This window comes from Meriones unguiculatus, chromosome 7 (assembly GCF_030254825.1).
Source record: "Meriones unguiculatus strain TT.TT164.6M chromosome 7, Bangor_MerUng_6.1, whole genome shotgun sequence".
NCBI classification, from domain to species: domain Eukaryota; kingdom Metazoa; phylum Chordata; class Mammalia; order Rodentia; family Muridae; genus Meriones; species Meriones unguiculatus.
In genome coordinates, this window is record NC_083355.1 from 58,195,000 (window position 1) to 58,220,439 (window position 25,440).

The 25,440-nt window shown below is 38.9% G+C and overlaps 1 protein-coding gene across 9 annotated transcripts in view; it reads left to right on the plus strand.

Annotated features, from left to right (window-relative positions):
• Akap6 (A-kinase anchoring protein 6) overlaps window positions 1–25,440 on the plus strand; it is a 443,623-nt gene that overhangs the window by 345,546 nt on the left and 72,637 nt on the right. For all 9 annotated transcript variants that reach the window (XM_060387498.1, XM_060387493.1, XM_060387490.1 and 6 more), the window contains 2 exons: window positions 4,794–4,940; window positions 7,860–8,081. In XM_060387498.1, the coding sequence (XP_060243481.1) occupies window positions 4,794–4,940; window positions 7,860–8,081 (369 nt within the window). The remainder of the gene's footprint in view (window positions 1–4,793; window positions 4,941–7,859; window positions 8,082–25,440) is intronic.

Below are 25,440 nucleotides of genomic sequence, written 5' to 3' on the forward strand. Positions count from 1 at the left end.
GCATTCGTGTGCAAAATACATCTTTTCACATATTATTTTGTGGTAGTTTGGGCTTTGATGTGTTTCTTGCATATACTTTCTTATTGATGTACTAAGATCTACTTTGTCTTCACAGTGCCTGTCTTCTCCTGCCTGTTGTGGGACAAGGGTGATAATCATGACAAATACACAGGTGTTTGAGACACTAATTTGCATGGACAAAGATTCAAATGTATCATTATTATAACTAGGTGATTTTCCTTGCCTTAACTCTTGTAAATATAAAGTCACCTGATGCCCAGTTAAAAGCAACATATTACATGATAAAATACTCAAACCCCAATGACTGAGAATTGGACAGCCATATTCTTTAATCAGGAAAAATTGTTTGCTTTAATTCACATGTTTCTCATCGCCAAAGCTTCACTCTGGGTTTAGCAATGTCTGCTCTCTTTTCAGAATGGCCACCAGAAGCACCATACAAAAGTCTTACAATGAATGTCTTAATCTCTCTGTGTGCTTTTAGAGCATTATTTTGAATTCCATCATGCTGCCTTTTTTTCTCCCCTCTTCTGATGTTTTATTACAGCAGCAGAATTCCCAGGGAGCTTTGGGGGCAAGGTTCACATAATATAGCCCCGCAGTTTTGCTAGGTGGGAGCCATCCCCAGTCCTGGTCATCTTTTGGTGATCTTTCTATTTCAAAAGATTCACTGGGTATAGTCTTTACAGCATTAGCTGGAGATGGTTTATTTTTATTTTTATTTTTTTATTTACTAGACAGTGAGTATCTACAACCCTTTCATGATGCTTTCTTTCTCTGACCTCACTGTGACAAGGCATCTTGTTCTTTATCATTGAGGGAGGCAGAAAAATGCTTGAGTTTCTCAATGTGTGCCTTCTATACCAGTTTTAAAATGGCTTATTCTTCTGGTTTCCATGGTGACAATTAACACTGTTTCAAGGCATTGTTCCACTCTCCATTTGGGCAGAATTTTCGGTGTGATTTTTAACAAAAAGAAGGAGAGAGAGAGAGAGAGAGAGGAAAGGAAAGGAAAAGGGGGAGGGTTTTAAGGAAGGGAGGAAAGTCTAGCATAAGTGTCAAAAAAGTTATCTCAATCAAGTTTGTATTTGTTACTAAATACATTTATTTTCAGAAATCCCTGTTTGTTTGTTTGTTTTACTGGTTTTTATAATTCAGTTTTAGTGTTTGTGCTTTTAAAATGTAAACTGTAAAGAATTTCAATTTTACTTCTTAGTTAAAACAATGAACTACTATTAGCTCTGTATTTTCTTTAACCTTTCTTTATATACAAAGAAATAGCTTTTAGGACACTAGTAGCTTGTGTCTTTAATTTAGATCATTCACAAATCTATTAAGAGGATTCATTAGACCAAATTGAATTGGCCAAGCAAATACACTTAATAATGTAAATATGCTCTTTGACTAGAGTACATTTTATTTTTCACTAGACAGTGTGGCCCGCAGCAGGTGCGGTGGGAAGCTAGCTGTCGGATGCCTGTTTACCTTAGCACTCGAGGAAAGCCAGCTGACTTTAACTTTGCTCATTTTTGGCTATTGAAGACTAGTCTATAGCATAACCTTCCAGACTGCAGAACACAATGGGGCAGCTTCTGCTCATTTACTGCTGCGGGTAAGATGAAGATTAAATTATCTTCTCAGCATAGGATTGAGTATCCCACTTGATAGGGGGACCAGGTCTAGGCAGATTTTGGTGGTTGATTCTCCCCACCTAATCCTTCTGAAAAGTTGCTAGTGAGAGAAGGGCCTATGTATAGAAGAGTCAACAAAAAATGGAACCCTCCTGGCAGCATTACATACCCAGCCTTGAGGCCCTAAATCATACTAGATTCAACCTTCACAGTATCAAAAAAATCAAACACTTTCACCTTAAATTACATGACATTCTAGTACTCTCCATGCACACATCAATAGATTCAACAATTGGCTAGGTTCTCCCAGCTTCTATACTTTGAAGGCATTGTCTATCAATCTTTCATCAGGCTGTTTACACAGTAGGCATATGCAGTGACAAAGAAAGTATACATACTAAGGACTTTTAGTCTAATAACTATCTTAGTAGCTATTACCATAACTACTCATACCACATTTCATAGGGTAACAACTTTTACTCCGTCTGAAATAAAATTAATTGCTTGTGTGTTTCATCATTGCAAGGCTATCATTTTCATGAGATGATGCAAATTGTCTCTCCTTTATTACTAACGTGATGGAGGAGATATTTAAAGTTGGGAAAGAAAGATGATGAGTTTGCCACAAGGAGAGCCAATAACCAGTAGAAGCCACTCCCAGAAGGCACAACTGGAGGACTCTCTCTGTTGATTAATACACATAACATAAGGAAAAGATTTGAATAATAGTCCTCTGCTTGACTGAAATACCACTCCCCCCAACATCATGTCAGCCTTACCTAATTAGTTATGGAAATCTTACATGGGCATCTGATTCTATAAAGCAGATTGCCTCTTCTCCAGTCATCACTCTGACAAGTAATATACTATCTAGGTTTCTAGAATACTTGCTGAGTATTGGCTTGAGAAAACTTAAGTGGACAATGTGTTTTCTGTGCTGGAGAAACATGATCCTGGTGATTGCAATTAGAAATGTAACCAGAACTTCCCATGTTTCACAGTCTAAACTCTAAAAGCACTCTAAAGCAACCCTTGATTTTTCTTCAGTTTGCATATTCATGTAATTTTGGATACACCGACACCCTGATCAACATTCATTAGTAATATAAAATGCTTTAAACCACCTAATTTAAAACATTTTGTTCTGTGATCCACAAATGCCTAACATTTGGAGAAGTTTACATAAAACCTGTTTAGTGGAAATAGAAGATTAAATATAAAGCCGAAAGGGTGCAAACATACACAGAAATGCTGAGACCTGCTAACTGAGGCAAAGGTCTCACACCATCTTGTCTTTGAAGCTAATTCCAGTTCTAAGTGAGTTCAGAGTTTTGTGGAAGGTGTTTTTGAGGGACTAAAATCATCTAAGTGTTTGAGGATATTACGAGCCTGAAGATTAGCAATACTTCGCCCACTCAAAAGCTTTTCTTATGAGATCTGTTAATAATGTTTACCTTAGGGCAACCATACTCATATAGGGCAAAGGAACAGTGCTACCACAAAGCTCATGACTCGAGTTTGTGGTTCCAAGGAAAGATGTTTTAGAAATATGCATGTTTAGCATTTTACCCGTAGCCTAAATTTAACACTCAATGATATGTTGATGCACACTTCCCCCATACACATGAGAGTCATTTACAGTTGTCCATATGACTTTCTGCCTGAACTTTTCCAAATACAGGGATTTGAGGAATGCCACATAAAACTGTTTTCCTAAGTAGCTATTACATTGTCTCTAGGAAACATCTTTTAAGAGACTCATTTGGCAGTTTGATAGAACATAGTGCCTTTGGGGGTGGGGGGGCACCTCAGCCCAAGCCCTGATTCTTGGTGTTTTTGCACCCAGAGTACCACTATCACATACCTTCCTTATTCTCTTACATGTTTAAAAAACAATTCTTATTTTTTTTTAAAGAATAATTTTCTGTTTTTGAAATAGTAAAGTTTAGATGCATTTTCAAAACAGGTTCTCTAAGACGATTGTTTGGATCATTTTTATAGTGACTAAGGAATTATAATATGTCAACCAATTAAAAGTTATACCGCACCCTATATCTTGCCCATAGTTTGTTCTCACCGAGCACTGCTTTCGCATGAAGAGAAAATCTGTGCACTTTTTGTATTTTTTTAAAAACTAACATTTGTGAGAACTTTATGGAAATGCTTTTGTATGAGCTGTGGCTTTTCCTTGTTGTGGGGCATTGGGTAGCTAGCGCATTCTGGAAATGTCCCTGGGCCCGGGGTCTTTGCTCAACATGGTGCCTCTCTGGGTCTGGAAGGTTCAGCAGCTGGCTGGGAAGTTCAGGGCAGTTTACTGTAGTCAATAAGCAATCCTAGATCTGTAACTCTCCCAAGGACCTGGAGTGCCTTCCTCCCCTTTCTATGTGCCTTTTCTCCTTAGCTCTCACAGAGATTTTAAGTAAAAGAAAAATAGAAACAAAATATTGAGACTTTAATTGATAGGGAACTATTAATTTCACACAATCTTTATGGATAATGTTTCCCTTTCAAAGATAGTTTTATTAGTTATTTTTTGGAAATAGAGTCCAAATATATGAGAAACTAAGCACTGTTTTCTTAACTTGTGTAACCAACAGTCAAGTGTATGGGTTATTTGTAACATAGACATTTTCCTCTACTAATCGCCTTCATTTGGAAAGTGCCTCTCCCTAAAGAAGAAAGGCTCATCTCCTAGAAAAGTGCTTGATCTGTGTGTTCCATGGAAGAAAAAAAAAGACAAAATAGTGTGAACTCCTCTAAGGGTGAGCTGCTGAGAGGCTGGAGGGGAAGGGTGGCTCCTCAGCCACACAGTGACCAAATTAATGGAAACAGTACACCCTTCCAGGCCAGGCATTCTCTCAGTTATGATATCTTAAACTAAAATCATAAAACATGTATATAAACCAGCTTAAAAAGGCAAAACTCCCCGAAGCCTCCTCAGTACGACAGGAAGTATCTGTGTGGGTGCCTGTGGAACCGAGGTGCTTCCAGCTGCGTCACTGGGCCTCTCAAGGCTTAGCCTCCCAGTAAATATCATAAAAGCAAAACCTTTTATTTTCGTGAACAGTATAAATTCTGCTTAAACGTTTTTCTAAGACCATCTCTGTCCCCTAATGATTTGTCTTTCTCTTGTCATTTCAGCGGTACAGTGTGGAAATGTCCATCAGGCATCTGAAAAAGACAGAGCTACTTAGCAAGGTTGAAGCTTTGAAGAAAGGTGGCGTCTCACTACCAAATGATCTCCTGGAAAAAGTCGATTCAATTAATGAAAAATGGGAACTGCTTGGGGTATTTGCATTTTTATTACTGTTTGTAGGTTCTGTGTACATTTTTTTTGTGTGGTGAAGTCTTCTATCTGTCTGATTTCTAATTTGAGGCACAAATATCTCTCTTTCAATTCACTCCTAACATTTCAAACAAGCTACTCGTGTTATTATGGAGAAAACATTGCTTTTCCTCTTCTGTTTCTTTTTTTTAAATTTATTCTGAGCTGTCTCCTCTCAGATTTTAATAATTTTGGTTCTTTAATACATAAAAAAGTAAGTAAAATATGCCATGTATTATGGGTCTGCACCAAGTCAACTCTAATACAGTATATCTGATATACACTGACTGTCATGCTTGGATGAATGTTAATAGAATTTGTTCTGAGGTACATGTTAGAGACATCCACTGTTTAACTATTCAGTGTATCCTTAAGATGGAAAATGGAGTTACCACTGTAGCTTTCAGGTCATACCAAAGCCATGAAATCAAATATGCAAATTTAACCCAAACTGAATTGAAGAATTACATCAGCCTCCTTTTTGTGCCTCAATTTCCAGGGCAGTTTCAACAAAGCAAAAAAATAAAAAAAGTTTTGTGTAGTTCATTTCTTGCAATGATAGGGGCTGGTCCTTAGCCAAAGAAATGCAAGAATCTGGCAAAAGGCACTATAGTCCTCTGTTGCCAGAGGTCCAGTGTAGCCGCATGCAGGAGGCAGCACTGCCCTATTGCTGGAGGATAGCAGAGAGAGAAGTTAGCCTGTAGTTGTTTGTCAGCTTCTCTCCTAAATTGCCTTCACTTCAAATCAAGGGTAAGCTAAATTTGCCAAGTACCTAGATGATTAATTATGATAGCTGCTATGGGTGGTGGCAGTTACAGAGCATAATTTTTCAAGCCCTCTATTTTTCTGCCTCTTTAAATTTTTTTAAAGAAATAATACTCTAGAAATATTTTGAATTAGGGCTCTCCATGTACAGCGATGACTTGGAGTCATGCCAGTGTTCCGTTTATGCCATGCTTAATCTAAGTGATTAAAAACCTGCACATTTAAGCTCTTGTTTCTCATCTAAATTCTCTACACTCTATAGTTGTTCAAAGTAACTTAAAATGTTAAAAATTCTCACTCTTACTTGTGGCCTTGCCTTTTAGGGGTAATTAGCGTAACTTGCTTTACAACATGGTGTTTTTAATCGGGACCTACTAACTTCTGCAGCACTCATTGACCTCAGGAGAAATGATTACTGCATGGTATTTTCAGGGCTTGTTTGCCAAATAGTGAAGAAGAGCAGCTTTGTTGGCTTCATAGCTAACGCGATAGCCTGTTGACACTGCGCTTAAACGCATCTTTCCTAATTTGATAAATAATAGTACTCCCTTAGAAAACTGTTTAAAGTGTGTCACGAATATTGGTTCCTTACCAAAATTTTTGAATTGTTATTACATTGAAGATACAGTATTTAATTAGTCACTATGAGTCGGGTGCCATTCAGACACTTGCCATGTTGACAACATATCACTCAAGTACCATACAGTTTCCAGTAATTTTGGGAGACCAAGCTGGAGAGAAGACTTTAATAAAGCTGGGGCCACCCTGACACCATAGGCACACTGCTTTAATTGGCACGATTACATTTTAATTGGCATGAAAAAAATTAAAGACAAGGACTTTCACTTCTAACAATAGTAAAATAGAGGGATATGGTTTTTAATATTTCTTTCATCTAAGGTGAACAGTGTGGAATGGAAATACATTAGAATGAAATGTCAGTGGTGCGTACAGTTTAATCTGTGAAATTTTGTCCCCTGTGCTGCATATTACTCCGTCTCAATTGCATATTAAACAACCCTATCAAGGCAGGCTTTGGCATCTGCTGTGCTGACACAAATTGTGAATTAAATGAAATTGATGTCCTCTGTCGTATATTTATGAAGACGGACCATTCTCTGAAGTATTCTGTTTATAAAGAATTTATGATTGCAAACTGTTCCAGAACAAAAAAGTGGCAATAAATTCCTTTTTGTGACCCTAGCCTCCAAGGGCATTGATTTCACCTCCTGCTGCTACTTTTGTTACAGCATAAAAACAATGCTAAATCTGGATTCCACTGAGGGTCTTCAAATTATCAATATTTGCACCATGAAAATGCAAGGGTGTTGCCAAGACAGGCTATTTTTCTGTCATGATCTCCTAAAGATACTATTTACAGAGCAATGTGGTGCAGATGAATGTTTGTTGATTTAATTTTATTTGTGTTTTAAAGCGTATTTTTCTAGGTTTAATTTATCATTATAGATTAAATCCTATTGATTCTGTAAAGAGAGTGCTTCTACCAAAGAGAAAGGAAAGAAAACCAGGTCAAATAGCATCTCTGTGCCACAGTGCTTAGTCTACACAGGCTCATCTGACAGTGAATTGAGGATTATTTTATTATGTTTGTTAAATAATCTGTATTCAAAAGGAAAAGCAGGAAGAACCATGAGGCCGAAGAATTCCGAGTCAGGTGAAATCCACAGTCAAACTACGGAGTACCTTTGTCATATCATTTGGGGAACTGTACTTTGCAAAACAAAAAAAAAAAAAAAAAGGAATTTAATTCTCTGTACTCTTGGTCTCTGTATATGATTAAATTCAGGCCTCTATCTCTTCTTGAGCACTATATAGACAAATTTTTACTGTAAAATTTTTGCCAAGAGAAGGCAAATGAATTTTTGTCCATGATCATGGTAGACATGGACAAAACACATTTTCTGTTAAAGTAAAGTCTAAGGAATGAAGTGCTGCGTGCGCAGCCACTGGAGGTGGGAATAATGCGCACGAAATAAGCTCATCCGCGGTGAGTGTTCATGCTAAGGAACTTGCCCTTCTGTGCATATCCCGTGATGGATTTTTTGGCATGTTAGCTAATTTATTTATTTATTTTTCTTTTTAATCTGCTGCATTAGAAAACCCTAAGAGAGAAGATACAGGACACAATGGCAGGACACAGTGGGTCGGGCCCACGGGACCTGCTCTCTCCAGAAAGCGGAAGCCTGGTCAGGCAGCTGGAGGTCAGGATCAAAGAACTGAAAAGGTGGCTAAGAGATACAGAGCTTTTCATCTTCAATTCCTGCCTGAGACAAGAGAAGGAAGGAACGAGCCCCGAGAAACAACTCCAATACTTTAAGGTAATAAAAAAACAATCAAAGTTGATAAAAGCTTTCTTTATGGGAGAGGAGAAATATGTATCAGGTACAGAAAGTGTTGGGCTCATGCATCCGCACATGCTGCACCCTTAAATGTGTCCCTGAATTTGCAGACATTGTCCACACTTCTTATGCTAACCTCTATGTGTGTCATAGAGGAACATCAAGCATATCAAATACACACTGACTATAGAGGAGGTCTGTGCTCACTATGTGTTTGTGCAATGTCTGTCAAGGGAGAGCTTTGATAAATTAAAAGCAGATCAGCAAACACAGGAGATTATTAAGGACACTAAAAGATCTAAGTGTTCCATAAATAGCTTAACAAAATACACTTCCATAAATTAATGTGGTAAAAGCACACGATTTAATTGATATCTATAATGCTAACAAAAGAAAACATAATTTTACATCTGAAAAAGTTAACTATTCACAGAGAAAAGAAATAAAAGAGACCCTACATTATAGGTGTATTCCATTGTAAAATGCTATTTAACCTTGGCAAAGGGATCCATTTTGTTTTCATGTTTATATCCATGGAGAAGCATTCTTATACTTTGTTTCTGTTCTTTATATAGTATCAATTGGATTGAGGCTTAAAAGGCCTTTTAAAATATTTATTTGTGTATGTGCATGTGCGCTTGCATGAGCCATCACGTGCCATAGCCTACATGTGGCGGTCAGAAGGTGACCTCTGGGAGTTGGTTCCTTCCTTCTTTCTAACATGTGTTTAGATGTTTAGGGATTAAACTTGGTTGTCAGGCTTGTCATCAGGTAAAGTGCCTTTACCCATGGAACTACTTGCTGGCCCGTAGATGAGCCCCAGACTGTCTCAACATACCAGTAAAGCAGTGATTATTTGGTCTTGGGCTGGTCAGCTTGAGGCTTTGGGGTTGTGGAATGAATTAGTGAAAATATACCCTATAGCATAGAAGATTTTAAAAGGGGAAGAAAAGAACAACTAAAAAGGGGAAAAAAACTTTCTGAAACAAAAGTTTCTTCTCAAAGCCTTCTAGGACCAGGGTATATTCACCTGACTCCATTTAGCAATCTTTCAGAAAATTTAGTCACTTTCTGTCTGCCACACATTTTTGCTCATCTTGCTCACTGCTGTACCACGAGAGCACCCTCAAAGGCAGTTGCCGGTTAATTACCAGTGTCACACCCAGATGAATTGTTTTAGTTAAATACTTGATCTTCCGCCACGGCCTTGAGAAGTTCAGGCGACCATGTTGTCCCACGCACACCCCAAGGCAGGGAGAAGGAATGGTCAGTTGTGTGCTTCTGTGCCATTTGAGCATAATGTGCCCCTTACAACAGGACAGCTATAGGGGCAGATGCTGTAGAACCATTTTAAACTCCCATTGTATCTTTATTGCAGCATTAGTGAACTGACTCATGGCCCCAGCTTTGGAATTAGGTTACATTCCAGTACCATTGGTTGTTGGGCAGGTGGTCACATTTCTTGCATGATCCCCTTATCACTTGGTCTCTTTATGAAATGGCCTTCTAACATTTCATTTATTTTGCAATTACATATAAGTTATTATTCATGTAGTGAGTACAGCTTAGAAATCTCTTAACACTGTAAGCCCCAAAGTAGAGGCACCAGCAAGTTTATTATCACAAATACTTATCAGATTACATACTTATTCCCATGTCTTATGCATAAATATGTAGGTATTTGAACTAGTGTTTTTAAGAAAGCATGTTATTGTTATAGATGGAAGCGAGGGCACATCACTTCGCTGTTGCTTCGAAGGTGAGGAACTTTGATTTCAAGCTTTATGCCATATCAGTATGCCTATGTAACAAACTTTAGAGTCTGAGAGAGAACCCAGGAAGAAAAAGTGTGTGGGGGGGAATGAGAAGGATAGGAGGAGAAGAGAGAGGAAGGGAGGAGAGGAGGGAAGAAAGGAAGAGGAGGGGAAGCACTAGCAAGTGGACTTTGGGCTTCAGATCACTGAGTAATGCCCAGCATCCTCGTCTTTCTCTGAGGATGTGCCACACACTCTAGACCATAAGGCATGGCCACTCCACCAAGGAACCTGGCTCCGTGTTTTCTCAGTGCCCAAACTGACAGAGAACTGCTGTTGCAGTACAGAAGGTACTGCCACATACTATTTCCCATTTTATGTCTCATCTTCAAAGATGCATCTTTGCAGTATTTTAAGTGTCATTTTCTATTAAGTTATCTGTGTTTATACTCCTGTTTCTCTCCCTATTCCTTTTTTCCTTCTCCCTCTCTTTTACTCTTAACTATTTTTAAATTCTACAATAACCATAGAGAATCTCCTATCCTAAAGAAAGAGCAAAACCTTAACCAATAATGTAAGCCTAATGTAACTTCTACCCTCATCTCCTCTCTTGCTGTCCTCCAACTCAGGCAATCAGGCTCCCAAGCCCAGTATTCATTGTAGAATGTTTCCTATAGTTAAATTGAATTCCTTAATGTTAGTTGCTTTTCATTTTATTATAAAGATATTCATGCTGTAAGCTACACTTTAAGACTTCCATCTTCATTCACGATTATAATGCAAACCTCTTTCATGGCATTGGCTGTGGTAATAATGTGCTTCCTTTGAAAACTCTACTTTTCCATTTTGAATATGTAAATATATCTCACTTAATCCTAATGGCAGCTCTATGAACTAGCTATGAGGATCTTGATTTGGGTTATATGAATCAGAGGCACAGGGAAGTTAAGTTTTGTGTGTCCAAGGTCATCTTTAACGAGTAATGTAGCATTATATTGAAATCCAGGACTGTCTGGCTCTAATGATCTTTGGATGAATTACTATGTGAAATTGATATTAACTGATATTTCCTAAGTCTCCTTCCATATCAGGTGTCTTAAAGGGAAGGGCAGGACAGAAATACATTTCATTGTTTTTCTATTGTAGACTCATTAGTTACTCTCTTCAGTTTTTAGCCAAAAGCCATAGCTTCAGCTGTTGTAGATGGGATGTGTCTATGCCAAGGTTAGGTTTTCGCTTTTGTACTCTATCAATGTCCTTTGCTATGTGCCATCTTCTAAACTGAACCTCTTCAAACTTTTGGAGATTATGGAACCCTTACATGTTTCCTTTATGACTTGGAAGCCAACTTTTTTCTCCTGAGGATGCTAGGATCGAACATTGCCTTACTACTAAGCTATGTTCCTAGCTCTAAAGTCAGCCGTCAGGAGTTTGAGTAGACAAGTTACGGATCTGGAGTAACACTCTTGTTGTTTGAAGTAAAGTTATATATGTCTGTTTGAATAAATATATTTCATAGCCAAAATTTTAATATTTGTAAGCTATTTGCAAGTTTTTCTCAGCACTTCTTGTGTAATTAATCAAGTGTTCTATGCTTTACAAGATTTGTTGAGGAACAGAACAAAATGTTTGTAATTTAGCATAAAAATGTAAGGTAGTGTATATGCTACTCAAAAATTATAATTTTAATAAGCACAAATATAATAAAGCTTGCCAGAAGTCTAAAGAAAATGCACCGTGCAACAACTCAGTTCAGGGAGGAACAAAGATTTTTTTTTTTTTGCCTGGGAGGCAGCATGGTCTATGTGTGAAGGAACATGCTCTGTGTGCAGAAGAGCTTGCTCTAGGGTGGAGGCAGCGTCCTCCGCCTCTCTGCTGGGGTCCCGCTTGTCTTCTACCGTCACTGGTTGCACAGAAAACGACAGCCTTATCTCCAGGACTTAGCTCTAGGACTCATTCTCCGCTGACACCACAAAGCTTTACTAATGCCCCAGTGAACGATCCTGAATACAGAAAGGAGGTGGTACATACAAAAGAAAAGATCCACCCTTCGTACACAGAACTGCATTTCCTACTCAGCTTGATAAGAGATAGGAAAAGCTGACAATGTTAATGTTTCATCTGGAAGAAAAGCAAGTCTAGGGTTATTTTTCTGTAAGGCAATAATGTGTGGAAGATGAGGGATTGGACACAGGAAAAATTCTCTACAATAATGTATGCCCAGAGAGGTGGCATGATGTGTGAACCTAAAGCTCTGGAATAGAAATGTAAAATTCTTGAGGATTGAACACAGCTTTACAACAAAACATGGGAGCATATGTCAAGGACTTAATGAGGCCAACTGGCGAAGGGCCTCTACTGCCCTGAGAGCGTAACTTCAGTGCCATTGGCTAGAAGGCTTCTAACCATGACCCTTGAGAGAGAAAGGAACATAATTACTTAATCATATGTTCCTTGTATCCCAAAACCAAATTCATTTTTCTGAAGACTCTAAATTAGGAACAAATTGTCTATTACCAGTTAGGAAACCCACAGCATTGGCCTGGGCACAGAACCAGCCTGGGAAGAGGAGCGAGAGCAGACCCGCTCCGATCCTGTCACCAGAAGGGGCATGAAAGGAATAGACCTTAGCATCTGGTGCTGCGGATTTGCAGGACCGTTGACGTTTGACCAAGCATTTCATATTTGTTACTAATTACCTCTTATATGTGTATTTGTTTATTTTTATGAATGAAGAAGTCAAGTTGTGATTTGTGTGAATGCACACAGAGACAACCACAGAGGGCGCAAAGCAATGCTCTTTGGATGCAAATTCCGGTAGTTACCCACTGCTACTGGGTACTGCCCACTGTGTCACTCACGAGTTTTTCAGAGAACCTTGGAAACTTTGCTTTCTTCCTGAAACACTTTTTCATAAAAGGTTAATTAATATATCACAACTGATGCTCTGGTGCATCTATACTTCTTTGAGAAATAGAAACCAGGATGGAGAGATAGCCTCTTACACAAGAACCTAAGTTTAAATCCCCAGCATTTCCATGAAAAGTAGGGTGTGACTTTACAACTGCAATTCCGGAGATAAGGGTAGGAACAGAGATAGGAGGTTTTCTGGGGCTCACTGGCTGGCAATCTCATTGAAAAGGCAAATCCCAGGTCCAGTGAGAGACCCTGCCTCAGGGGGGATAGGGTAGACTGTGACAGAGCACCACAGTGGAGTTTTTCCTTTGTCCTTCATGCATGCACACATATGTGTGTGCTACACATACACACACACACACACACACACACACCACACACCACATACACACTGAGAAAGAGAGATGGGGAGAGAGAGAGAGACAAAGAAACAGAGAGAAACCATATTGCCATAGCATCACATTATAACGACAACTAATATTTGTTGAATGCTTGTAAGGTATATGGCCATTTCTAAGTGTTTTGTCTACAATTTCTTACTTTATCTTCACCATGGTCCTGAGGCAGGTCATAGGGTTTGCTATCCCCTACTTATAGAAGAGATCATTGAGATGATATCTATTACTTTATATCTCTGAATATTCAGTGATCAGTTATAGTGCTTTGAACATGATAGGCCCAGCAACAGCTGGTGCTGAGAGGCTGCCGGATCTTTAAGAAATGGGCTCTAGCTATAAGAAGTAAGTCAGCAAGGGAGGCCCTAGACCAGCTTCATGTTCAGACTCTGCTTCTTCAGCCTCCCACACGTGAACATGCTCACTCATGGTACTATAGCCATAGCCTTGAGCAGCTTCCACCAGCATGCCTTTCCTGCCAGGACAGACTACAGCCTCAATCATTTTCTGTAATAGACAATTTTTTTTTTCTGTCCAGTATTTACTCATAGAAATGAGAAAAGTAGTTAATACACATAGCTAAAGGAAAATAGTGTCAATGTTTTAAATCATGGGAATGAAAATTTATGGAGTAGAGCTTCTAAAAGGATTTGAAGTTAACTGTAGTTTATGCTGCAGTAACGAGCGACCGCTTTGAAAATAAATGCCACTCATTCTGGGCATGGCAGTACATACCTGTAATCTCAGTACTCAAGAAACCAAGTCAGGAAGTTCACAAATTTGAGATCAACCAGGGCAACATACTGAGGCCCTGGCAATTTTCAAACAAAGCAATGCCAAAGAAGCAAACAAATAGACAGACTAAAACAAGAAATACTACCATTGTGTAGCAATTTCCTCCTAGATAAAGCTCTCTATCTTGGAGTGAAGCTCATTAAGATATTCCAAGGGAAGACAAGACAATCCATCCTTTGGGGAAGCTTATGAAGCACAACTCAAAGGCTTCAGGAAGTCACTAAAATTGGTCAGTTTCACTAGGCTCTTCCCTTCCCAAGCATTTTGAATAAGTGGTAAGAACTGCTAAGCAATGCTGTTAAACAAACCGCACTCCCTGGAAGAAGCAGAGACTAACTGAGCTACCTAAAGAATCTCAGACAGTTGAGCTACCTACTTCTAATACTGATAAATTCACCATAAATTAGTCAGCCACTATGGAAGAAGTTGGTAGGCAGATCACCCTTCTCCACCCTCCCCCCAAAAAAAACCTAAAACAAGAAAGATAATATAATAGAGTTATACCACTTTTGCTCTAGACTCCTGCAGCCAGAGCCAGTATGCAATAGCAATTTAATAACTGCATGTCTATATTGATTGTGTCTCTATTCATAATAAACCATAGAATCAAGGTAGGTATCATCAATAAATGAATGGATAAAGAAACACACACACACACACACACACACACATGTATTTTTTCAGCCATAGGAAGAAAAAAATAATTTAAGGGAAATGGATGCAATTGATGATCCTGTTAAATGAACTACACCATGATCAAACATCACATGTTTCACTCACATGCAGAACCTAGAATTTTTAAAAAATGTGATAATAGAAGAGTTAAACAGGAAGGGAAAATTAGAGTAGAGAGAAGCAAGAAGAAAGGAGGAAGAGGAATGTGGTCGAAGTACATTTACTTGAGTATGAAGATGTCAGAATGAAACCACCTGTAGGCTTAGATTTTCTAGATTTTCCAACAAACCTACTTTATTTAGGATTCTTCAATGCTTCCACCCCCTTCCACCCACTGACCAGAGGTTGGGGAAATGAAGGTTGTTAGGAAAAAGGGGTTGTCGACCTTTTTAGAAGTAATTCCTTAGGGTGAGTCCACTCTTTGCTGTCTGGGTACCAGCAGTCCAGTCCACATGCCAACACTGAACAGCAACACGAATCAGCACAATTCAGCAGACTGGAACAAGCCAGCAAAAGCTGCAAGACTCAGTTGGATTGCCCAATAAGTTCTGTGGAGCGTTTCTCTCTGAGAAGTCAAGTGTCGAAGAACGAAGACCAGAGCAGCAATGTTGATCCATAAAGCAATGTCTCACTGTCTGTGGGTTTCTGTATATCTCCTCTCCTCTGAGGCCACCCACAGATGTTTTCTGCTGGCCAAAGTCAAGCCCATTTCAGGACACAGCTTGCAGCAAGACGTCACGTGCCCTTTCACAAGACAACCTCCAGCAAAACATCACGTGACACATCTGAATATTAAAAAAACAAAACAAAACCAGAAACTTCTACTTCACCAACTTATTTTTACAATTAATATGCACTTAGAAAGGAAAATGAAATAAAAAAGAAATATTTTCTCAAATACCAATATATAGTCTTTGGAAATAAAAATAAGACCAATGTAATTAACACATTTGGGAGAAATTCTCCATAACCACTAGAACTATCCCAAATGGCACTATAAATAATCTCATTTCCAGTGATCCCCAAAAGTCAAAGGTAAGAAACAGGAGGGAATATTTGCAAATTTCAATGCATAGGAAAAATGGCCATAGCTCTTATTGTTGTCTGTGACAATCTGATATTTACTGCTCTGATGACACTATTGACAACTCTGTGAGAATCTGAGTTTAGTAAGAGCCAAAGCAAGCCAACACTTCAAATTCAACTGTTGGGGGAAAGGTTCAATTCTTTCAAGGGGCTCAGATATATTTTTAGAGGTATTATAGTAATTATACATGCTGGTCAAAGGGAAAAATGTATGCTCATTAAAAATGTATCAGATTTTTCTATCTCATATTAAAAACTCCTGCTACTTAATTGTAATGGATACAATCTAGAACTGATTTTTGAGAACTGACTGACTAAGGTTGAAAGTCAATGATAGATTTAAATAAATGATGTTCATAATATTATTTGATGGGCATGAGAAAACCCAGAGTAATTTTTTGGTAATCTTTTGACGCACAGTCCTAGATAGCCAAAACTGTGTGTGTGTGTGTGTGTGTGTGTGTGTGTGTGTGTGTGTGTTTGTGTGTGTGTATAGAAACAGGTTTAAGAATTGAGAAGAAGGATATAGTGTATGGATATGGCCAAAGTGCATGATATACTTGAATTAAAATGTCTTTAAAAATCACTATGTACAGTGAATATATGCCAGTAATTAAAAAAATTTAAGAAACACCAAAGACCCTTTTCTCTAATTATCTCTCTCACTAGAGAATTTTGAATGATATTCCATAAACTGGGGAGTTCTGCTCCTGAGTTGAGAATGTGAAAGTCCGTCTGGGTACTCACTTTCATCATTGCTCCCAGGTAAACCAGATTCGTGGATGGCAAAGGCAAATCCAGTTCAAATCCAGCAGAAGTACATTCTGGAGCGAGAGTGATGGAGGTGTCTATTCTTAATATCTTTCTTATCATTTTAATGTAGTTTTATGTGTTAGTAAACTTGAAGAAACATACCCAGAGAACAAAACTTCTAAGGTGTTTCTGTACTGTAGATTTATCTTGGTTACTTTTCTACTGCCATGACAAAACTCTATATTCAAAGCAACTTAAATAAAAAAAGAGTTTATTGGTTGCTCAGTGTTCCAGAGGCTTAAATTTAGAGTTCACGGCACCGTGGCGGGGTGCATGGAAGCAATCAGGCATGCCACTGGGGTAGTGGCTCAGAGCACATCTTGAGACAACAGCCACCAGGAAGGAAGATGTCATGGTGGCGCAGGGGGCGGAGAGGCAGAGAGGCAGTGACACTGGGAATGGTAAAGCTTTTGAAATCTCAGAGTCCAACCCTCAGTGACACACCTCCTCCAACAAATCCACACCCCCTAATCCTTTCCAAACAGTCCCATCAACTGGTGATCAAATATTCAAATCTATGAATCTATGGGGACCATTATCATTCAAACTACTACAGCAAGGGAGTAAGTGTAGAACTGTAGGGTCAGGTAGTGCACAAATGTAAGTATGTGATCTGTGGTGCTTTTCACTTGTTGCTCTGATAAAATACCATGACAAAAGCAAATGTTGGGAGAAAGGTTTGTTTTGGCCCACAGTTAGAGGGTACAGTCCTTGCCAGGACATCCTAGCAGCAGGAGCTGGAAGCATCTGGTCAGACATCCACAATTAGGAAGCAAAGAACCCAGGAAACAGTGCACCATGGTTTTGAGGGTTAGTATCCCACCTCTGCTAACTTAACCATGGCTGATCCACAGAGGATATCCAGAAGCTTATCACCAGGTGATTCTAGAGCGTGCCCAGGTAATAACACTAAACATCACATACCTTATTGTTAGTCAGTTATCTACTTAAGAGCCCAAGGATTTTTCTGAAATAAATGAGATTAATAAATGAGACAGTGCATCTATGTTTAAAACAGCTCAGTGGGTAAGAGCACTGGCTGCCCTTTCTGAAGACCTAAGTTTGATTCCCCGCACCTCATGGCAGCTCAGACTTGTCTGTAAGTCCAGTCACAAGGGACCAGATATCCTCTTCTGGCTTCCGCAGGCACCGGGCATTCATGTGGTGTTAGATATACATGTAGGAAAACGCCCATACCCATAAAAACAAATCAATAAACATTGTACTGACAGTCTGCTTGGGAAATGCTCAATATGTTTTAACTATCTGCATTATAAGTACTGTGAAAGGATAAATTTTTGCCTTTTATTTTTTTAAATAATTTGTTTTATTTTTTGAGATTATATTCATGTCTAATACAGTAGAGATGATGAATAAAGCAAGTCCTTTGCAGTTTCAGTTTCTTTAGTCGAATTTAATTTTGAACATTCGTATTGAATTGTCTGTTCTCTTCTATTACTTTACTCTTACATCATTCCTTCATAATTGGTCAGTTTATAGTATTGATTAAGTACCACAAATAGGTTCTCTTAGTTGTTAAGATCTTGGATGTTTGCTTGTCTAATTTCCAGTGTGTAATTTCCCTTCACTTGATTTTTTTCCCTTATAATTTTGATTTCTAGTTTGAAATGATTATCTCCAAGCTTTTCATTCTACAGATCTGTAATAGCCATTATTTTTCCACTGGTAAATTTATTTAATTATAGATGATGCCATATAAGTCTTCTAAACATCACTTTTGGCTTGGCACATACTTCTGTTTGATGTTGTCATTTCTACGTAGAGGGTCCTGTAGAATTCTCCATTAAAATGATGCACAAAGGGGGAAGGCATCTTTTGTACCAAAGATGTCATGCTATTGCCTTTGTCATCATGGTGGCCTCCTTTCTCCTTGGGCCTACTATGTTCCCCAATTCTATCTTCATAATTCAAATACTAATTCTGAACTAAAGTAGAGGATCAAAGGTATTCTTAATCATGAATTGTGTCTGGATGACAATACAGATAACATGAATATATTTTATTGGTTTTATAAATCAGCAAGAACTTGTTCAAGTCATTTCTACAATACAAAGAATTTCACTGATATGCTGCTAGTGCAGTGACGAAAAGCAATGAGCAGGCCCATGAAAAATCAAAGAAGGGAAGCTCTGGGTTAAGATTAATGACCAGGATGAAGAAATGGAGGGCCTGAATCTAGCAAAACTAACTAGAGATAGTACAATAATAAATAAGCTCAACCTGGTATTCCTGTATTCGCAAGTGACTTCAAGTTCCTCACTACACACACATGCACACACATACATCATATACATATACATATGTGTATTAATATACAATACATATACATCACATATGGCTAAGGATATCCATGTCTATCTGTTACCCATTTTGTCATTTTAAGTGAGTTTCTTATACATTGCATCCCTGACAAGTTAAGAGTGAGTGTCTTCAATAAGCAGACTAAGTCCGTTCGTTACACTTACTTTCTTAAAGTTGCTGATCACTCTTCTCATTATTTGTGTACTCACTCAATAAATATTCGCTGGACATCTACCATGTAGCAAGGCCTGGGCTGGGGATAACAAAACATGAAGCTTACAGTGTTGTTGTATTTAAACATTTTGGAATGTAGAATGTTGTTTATAGTCACTTTAGTGAATTGGAAGTCTTGTTAAAGTTTTTGCTTTACTTACAGGGTTGTGAATGAACTTAGAAATATTGGTATTAAAGTGAAAACGTTGAGCTTTGTTTCCTGTATGCTCTGTGTTTCCACTTTTGTTGATATATCTATTTGATTGTTAGTTATTTTTTTAATTTTAGTTTATTTACTTTACATCCCAAGGATGCGCCTCCCTCCTCTCCTCCAGTCTCCCTTCCTCTCCTTCTCCCTTTCTCTCCTTTATCCCTTTATCCCCTTTCTTTATCCCCTTTCCCCCAGAAAAGGGGAATCCCCATACCCCCATATCAACCCTCTCCAGCACATCAAGTCATATCAGGACTGAACATATCGTCATGCCCTGAGGCCAGACAAGGCAGCCCTGCCAGGGGGAAATGATCCAAAAGCAGGCAATAGAGTCCATGTTAGAAACAGGCCCCACCCCACGTGAAGACCAGGCCACCCATCCTCCGCACCCGTGCAGGGGCCTAGGTCTAGACCCTGTGAGCTCCTTAGCTGATGTCTCAGTCTCTGTAAGCCTCCATAGGGACTGGATTAGTTGTTTCTTTTGGTCTTCTTGTGGGCTTCCTGTCCCCTCCAGGTCCTTCCATCTTTCCCTCAGCACTTCCACAGGACTCCCAGTGCACCGGCCCATTCTTGGCTGTTAAGTCCCAGCATCTGTCTCAACCTTCTGTTGCTGGAGCCTCCCAGAGCACAGTCAAGTTAGGCATCTTCTGCAAGCATAACAGAGCATCATTAACAGTGTCAGGGAAGGGCTCTTTACCGTGGGGTGGGTCTCACTCAGGTTGGGCCAATTATTGGTTGGACTTTCCCTCCGTCTTTGTTCCCTCATTATCCCTATACTTCTTGTAGGCAGGGTAATTTTTGGATCACAGGTTTTGTGATCCTTCCACTAGTCCTGCCTGGCTTTGAGGTGGTCACTTCAGTCTCCATGGCCCCACCCTCTGCCCCTGTTAGGAGTCTCAGCTAGAGTCACATCCATATCCTCACAGGAGCCCACCTTACAGCAAGCCTCCAGCTTGATGAAGAGATGTCCCCCCTCAGGTCCCCATTAGTTTTGATTTTTATTCTAGTAACACACTTAGATATTTTTTCATATATTCAAGAATTTCTTTTTGATATCATTTTGTATTTTATAATATTTTAAAAAGTAGGGGCCAATAAGCTGGTTCAGCTGTCAAAACACTTGCTGCAGAGCCTTATCTGAGCTGTGTCCTTGGGAGGCATATGGCATGAGGAGAAAACAGATTCTCCTGTGTTGTCCTTTTACCTACATACAAGCACTGCGGCATGTATGTATGCAGACATACACACACACACACACACACACACACATACACACACACAAATACAAAGAAAACATTTAAGCAAGATATTAAAAGTAATTCAGTTATTCATAATGTTCTTTTCATTGGTAAACTTCGGCTTTGTACACCATGATTTCCATTTGTTTGAAAATTATTAGTAGTTCTGGCTACTGAATTATATATATATATATATATATATATATATATATATATATATATATATATAATTATATTGTCTACTAGTTTTACAGATCCTCAGTTTATTCCACCCCCCTCTGCACCCTGAAAGGGATGTAGTTTTGTCTCTCAATAGCTTGGTTGGACATCACTGCGTTTTGGCAGTAGAACCTTTGTCACCTAAGCTGGGGATGCTTCTGGGGCCTGGTCACAGGGCAGGACCTGAGTTTTGTTCTCAAGATAGCATGCAGATAGGACTGTTCGGATGTTGGTTTCCCTTCTTTCTTACCCTCCCCACCCTCTCTCCCTCCCACTTCTATTTTCCTCATATTTTAAATTTTTTTTCACCTTTTTTTCCTCTAAGAATATATTGACTCCTAACTAATGCTGAAAGTTTAACTCTTATATCTGACTTGGGATGTCTCATCCCTATTTTATTATGCCAACTTCTCCATGTGTTTAGTGTCCTCTTAGAAGTCCTCTTCTGTGATTATTAAATCCCGTAGATATTTTCTGCACTTTGGAAAGTCTGTTTTGGGGGCTTCAGAGATGGTTCAGTGAGGAAAGGGTCTTGTTGCCAAGTATGATGACCTGTGTTCTATCCTAGGGACTACCTGGAGGAAGAAGAGAATGCATTCCCTCAAGCTGTCCTCTGACCACCCACAACACACACACCACACATACATAGACTGTAAAGAAACATTTAAATTAGTTTCCTTTTAATTTTAAAAAAATGCATTAGCATGAGTGTTTGCCTACATGTATGTCTATGTGACACTTGTATGCTTGGTGCCTGAGAAGGTCAGAAGAGAGCAATAGATCCCGTGGAACTGGAACCTCAGATGGTTGTGTGTTGTCCTGTGGGTACTAGAAACTGAACCCAGGTCCTCTGGAAAAACATGTGCTCTTAGCAGCGGAGTCATCTTTTTAGCCCCTATAATAAAAATGTTTAACTCTGTTTTTACCTTCACTTGCTTATCTAAGACTTCGGGTGGAATTCTCAGACTTCCTTTCTATTTATGAAATCCCTCACTTTTCAGTGCTTTAAAAATATGCATTAAAATACTTTGGTCAAACTTGTTCCTCATCTCCTCCCCTTCAATCCCTCCTCTATCATTTCCACCATATTTTTCACCTAACTTCACTGGGCATATCATATCATATCATATCATATCATATCATATCTTATCATACCATATATCATATCACCATATCATATCATATCATATCAATTTATCTTCTAACTGTCTATAATTTATTTATATCTATCTATCTATCTATCTATCTATCTATCTATCTATCTATCTAACTATCTATCTATCTGTCTATCTCTCAATAACTACTGAGTAGGTATTTAGTGCTGCCTGTGTGTCCATGGATATGATGGAAAAGAGCAGCTCCAGAGGCTAGCCTGGCATACAAGAAGGTGGACAGAAAAAGACTTTGCCTTAAACAAGCTTTCAAGATGAGGATCAACATCCAAAGTTGTCCACTGACTTCCCCAGTGTGCTGTAGTGCATCACACACACACCCTTCACTCACTCACAGAAGCGCGCGCGCGCACACACACACACACACACACACACACACACACACAGAGAGAGAGAGAGATTAAAAATATAAAAAAAACACTATTTTTTTTTTTTATTCTGGCTTGGTACCCTTTGTTAACTTTATTTTAATCCCTTCCTCCCCTATAGACCTAAGTATGGACAGGATTTATTTAAATCTGTTGTTGAATTTTAACCGTACAGATTTCTTACAAATTTTTCTTACAAATCATTTTTGGATTATATCCAATTACTTAAAATTATTTCCAGGGATGTATCATTTATACACGCACACAGGGAAATTATCTATTAACACATTTTTGCTGCGTATGAGTGTGTGAGTGTGGTGTATGTGTATGATGTATGTGGGGGGTGCAAGTCTTCATGCGCAGACACATGGAGAGGGTCCTATGTTCTGCTCTCCCACTCTCATGTTATTTCCTTGAGACCGGCTCCTCCACTGGACATGAAGCTAGGCGATGGCCAGCAAGCCCCAGCCACCCTGTCCCTGCCTCCCCCACACTGATACCGTACATTGTTTTCTCGCTGATTTTCTTTTGACTAATTTGTTTTTCAAGAGTATGTTGCTGAATTTCTATGTGTTTGTGAGGTTTTAAATTTTCTTCCCATTTCTAATTCCTTATGTTATAGGATAGCAGTTAGTACAAAGACATTTGTCTGATTTAAGATTCCTTAAATTGGCCAAGCGTTGTTTTCTGGTCTAATGAATGCTCTAACTGAACAATGTTTCTGCGTACTTGCGTACATGCTCTGTCGCACACCGCTGTGGACTTTCATGCTACACAAGTCCGCTGTTCTCCTACTGAGTTTCTGTCTGGACCTTGTTCCATTGTTGAAAATGGGGGCATTGAAGTCCGCAGTTGTTGCATTAATGTTTCACAGTTCATTTCTGTCAGAATTTGCCTGTATATTTAGCTATTTATAATTGTTTTATCCTTTGAGGAATTTACTATTATTATGACACTCTGTCACTTGTCACAGTTGTTGACTTGGTCTGTTTTGTATGAAGTAAGTATAGTCATTCTCGCTCTTCTTCTGTTAATGTTTGCAAGGCTTGTCCCTGCCAACCTTCACAGTTCATCCTTTTTGCCTTTACAGCTAAAGTGAGTCTTCTGTAGGCAGAAGATTTTTGGCTCTTGTTTTCCTTAATCTATTTGGCTACTTTCTCTTTTGGTTGGATAATTTACATTTAAACTAATTATTGATATAGGCAACCACTCACTGTTCCTCTTTTTTAAGCTGTTTGATTTTTTGTTTTGTGTTGTTTTTAGTTGTTTTTGCAGTTCCTTTGGCTTATCCTTTCTTGTTGACTTTCTCTGTGACCCGATTTTCATTGTAATTGCTTACATGGCTTCCCTTCTCTTTATCTTTTATATCTGCTATAGGTTTTTCTTTGTTGTTAGCATAATACTCAAAGAAAGCATCTCTGTTAGAGCAGTCTGCTTTAAAATGATAACTTTGTTCCCATACAAGAAATTACACATTTTAAATTCTCTCACATTTTGTGTTGTTAGAAGTTAAGTTCAGAGTTGCAAAGAAAAAGACTGCCACTTTAATTACAATGTCTCAATAGGACAAACTATTTCTGATCAAAAAGATTCCCTGTTCACAGGAAGGAAGAATGAGGTCAAAGGGACAGGGATTTGGTTGTTATTCTAAGGCAGATGGTGACTGTATCTTTTCCTTATTGGCTGGGGTCCAACCTCACAGTCTTTTGTGATTGGCTAGTCTCAAAAGAATCATGAAGGAAAGGGGGAAGGAGCTGGTCACATCAGTCATCAGAGAATGAAGTAGGGTACAAAAGTCTTATAGGGTGGGATATTAAATAATTTTCATAAAAGTTTTACAAAGTGAGTGGGAAATAGAAAGATCTAAATACCTTGTCTTAAGCAAAAGTTTTACAGTATTTGACAGAAAAGACTAAAGTTTCTTAAAATATCACAATTTATATCTTTTACATAATCACTTATCAATTACCAAATCACTGTAGCTATAGTAATGTTTAACTTTAGTCTTATAAATTTTATATTAGATTTAGAAGTGAATTATGAGTTGCCACAGTTAGATATTCCTAATTTGAATATATGCTAAAGTTTACAGCAGATTTTATGCTTTCATATGTTTTAGTGCCATTGCCTTCTTTCAGTTTTAACTTGTAGTGTTTCAAGTAAGATGAGTGTATTGGTATTACACTCCTAGGCTTCTGTTTCTGGAGTCTGAGTCCCTAGGATCAGGTTAGACCTGGAGTTGAGTCCTCTGAGGTTAGTTCCACTGCTCAGGGCCTTAGGACTATGTTGAAGTTAGCCTGTGCTATGCTGAACCCAGGGCCATGGAAGCACCCTGGAACCAAAGTTCATCAGGTCCACCTAGGCCCAGAGCTATCCTGTAATACGTGTTCACAGAGGGAAAAGTAGAGCTAGAATGCTGGGGTACCTGAGGGTAGACCCTGACTCTGCTAGAGTAGGCCTGGATCCCAAGTCTACTGGCACGTAGACTTGCCAGCAAAAGTACTTGTCTGGATTCTGGGGCAGCAGACATGATCCTGTGGTGCTAAGACGGAGCCTAGGCTAAAGAGCAAGGCAAGAGTAAGGCTCTGTCGACCTGAAATCTACCCTCTGAGACTGGAGCAATAAGAGGCTTATGTCTAGAGCCTCTGGTGTTGACTTGGGGCTGAGTGTACATGTGGATAGTGACACTGGAGAAGTCCTGGACTCTGCTCTAAGGGCCTGCCTGGGGGCTGGGCATCTAGGGACAAACCACTGCCAGAGGCTGTGGAGCCTAGAGTCTCAGATAAAGCTGCAAGTTGCATCTGCTCTCCCCCAGCACACAGTGCTTCTCTGCAAAGCATTGCCTAGGGTTAGGGGAAGGATGATCCTGGCTGTGGAAAACTGTCCTCACCACCTCTCTCTCTCTCTCTCTCTCTCTCTCTCTCTGTGTGTGTGTGTGTGTGTTAAATACAAGTGTTATAATCTCTCACCTGTTTTTTTTAGCCTTATGCTTCATATTCCTCTTTAAACGAAAAATAGATTCTGCAACAAAACTAAATTTCTGAAAATGACAGAATGAAGGGATTCCGGTGTTTAGAAATAATAATTAGTTCAAGCTTATTCTGAAAGTGTAAATGGAGATTTTTTTCATTTGTTGAACACCCCTTTCTTAAGTAAGTGCA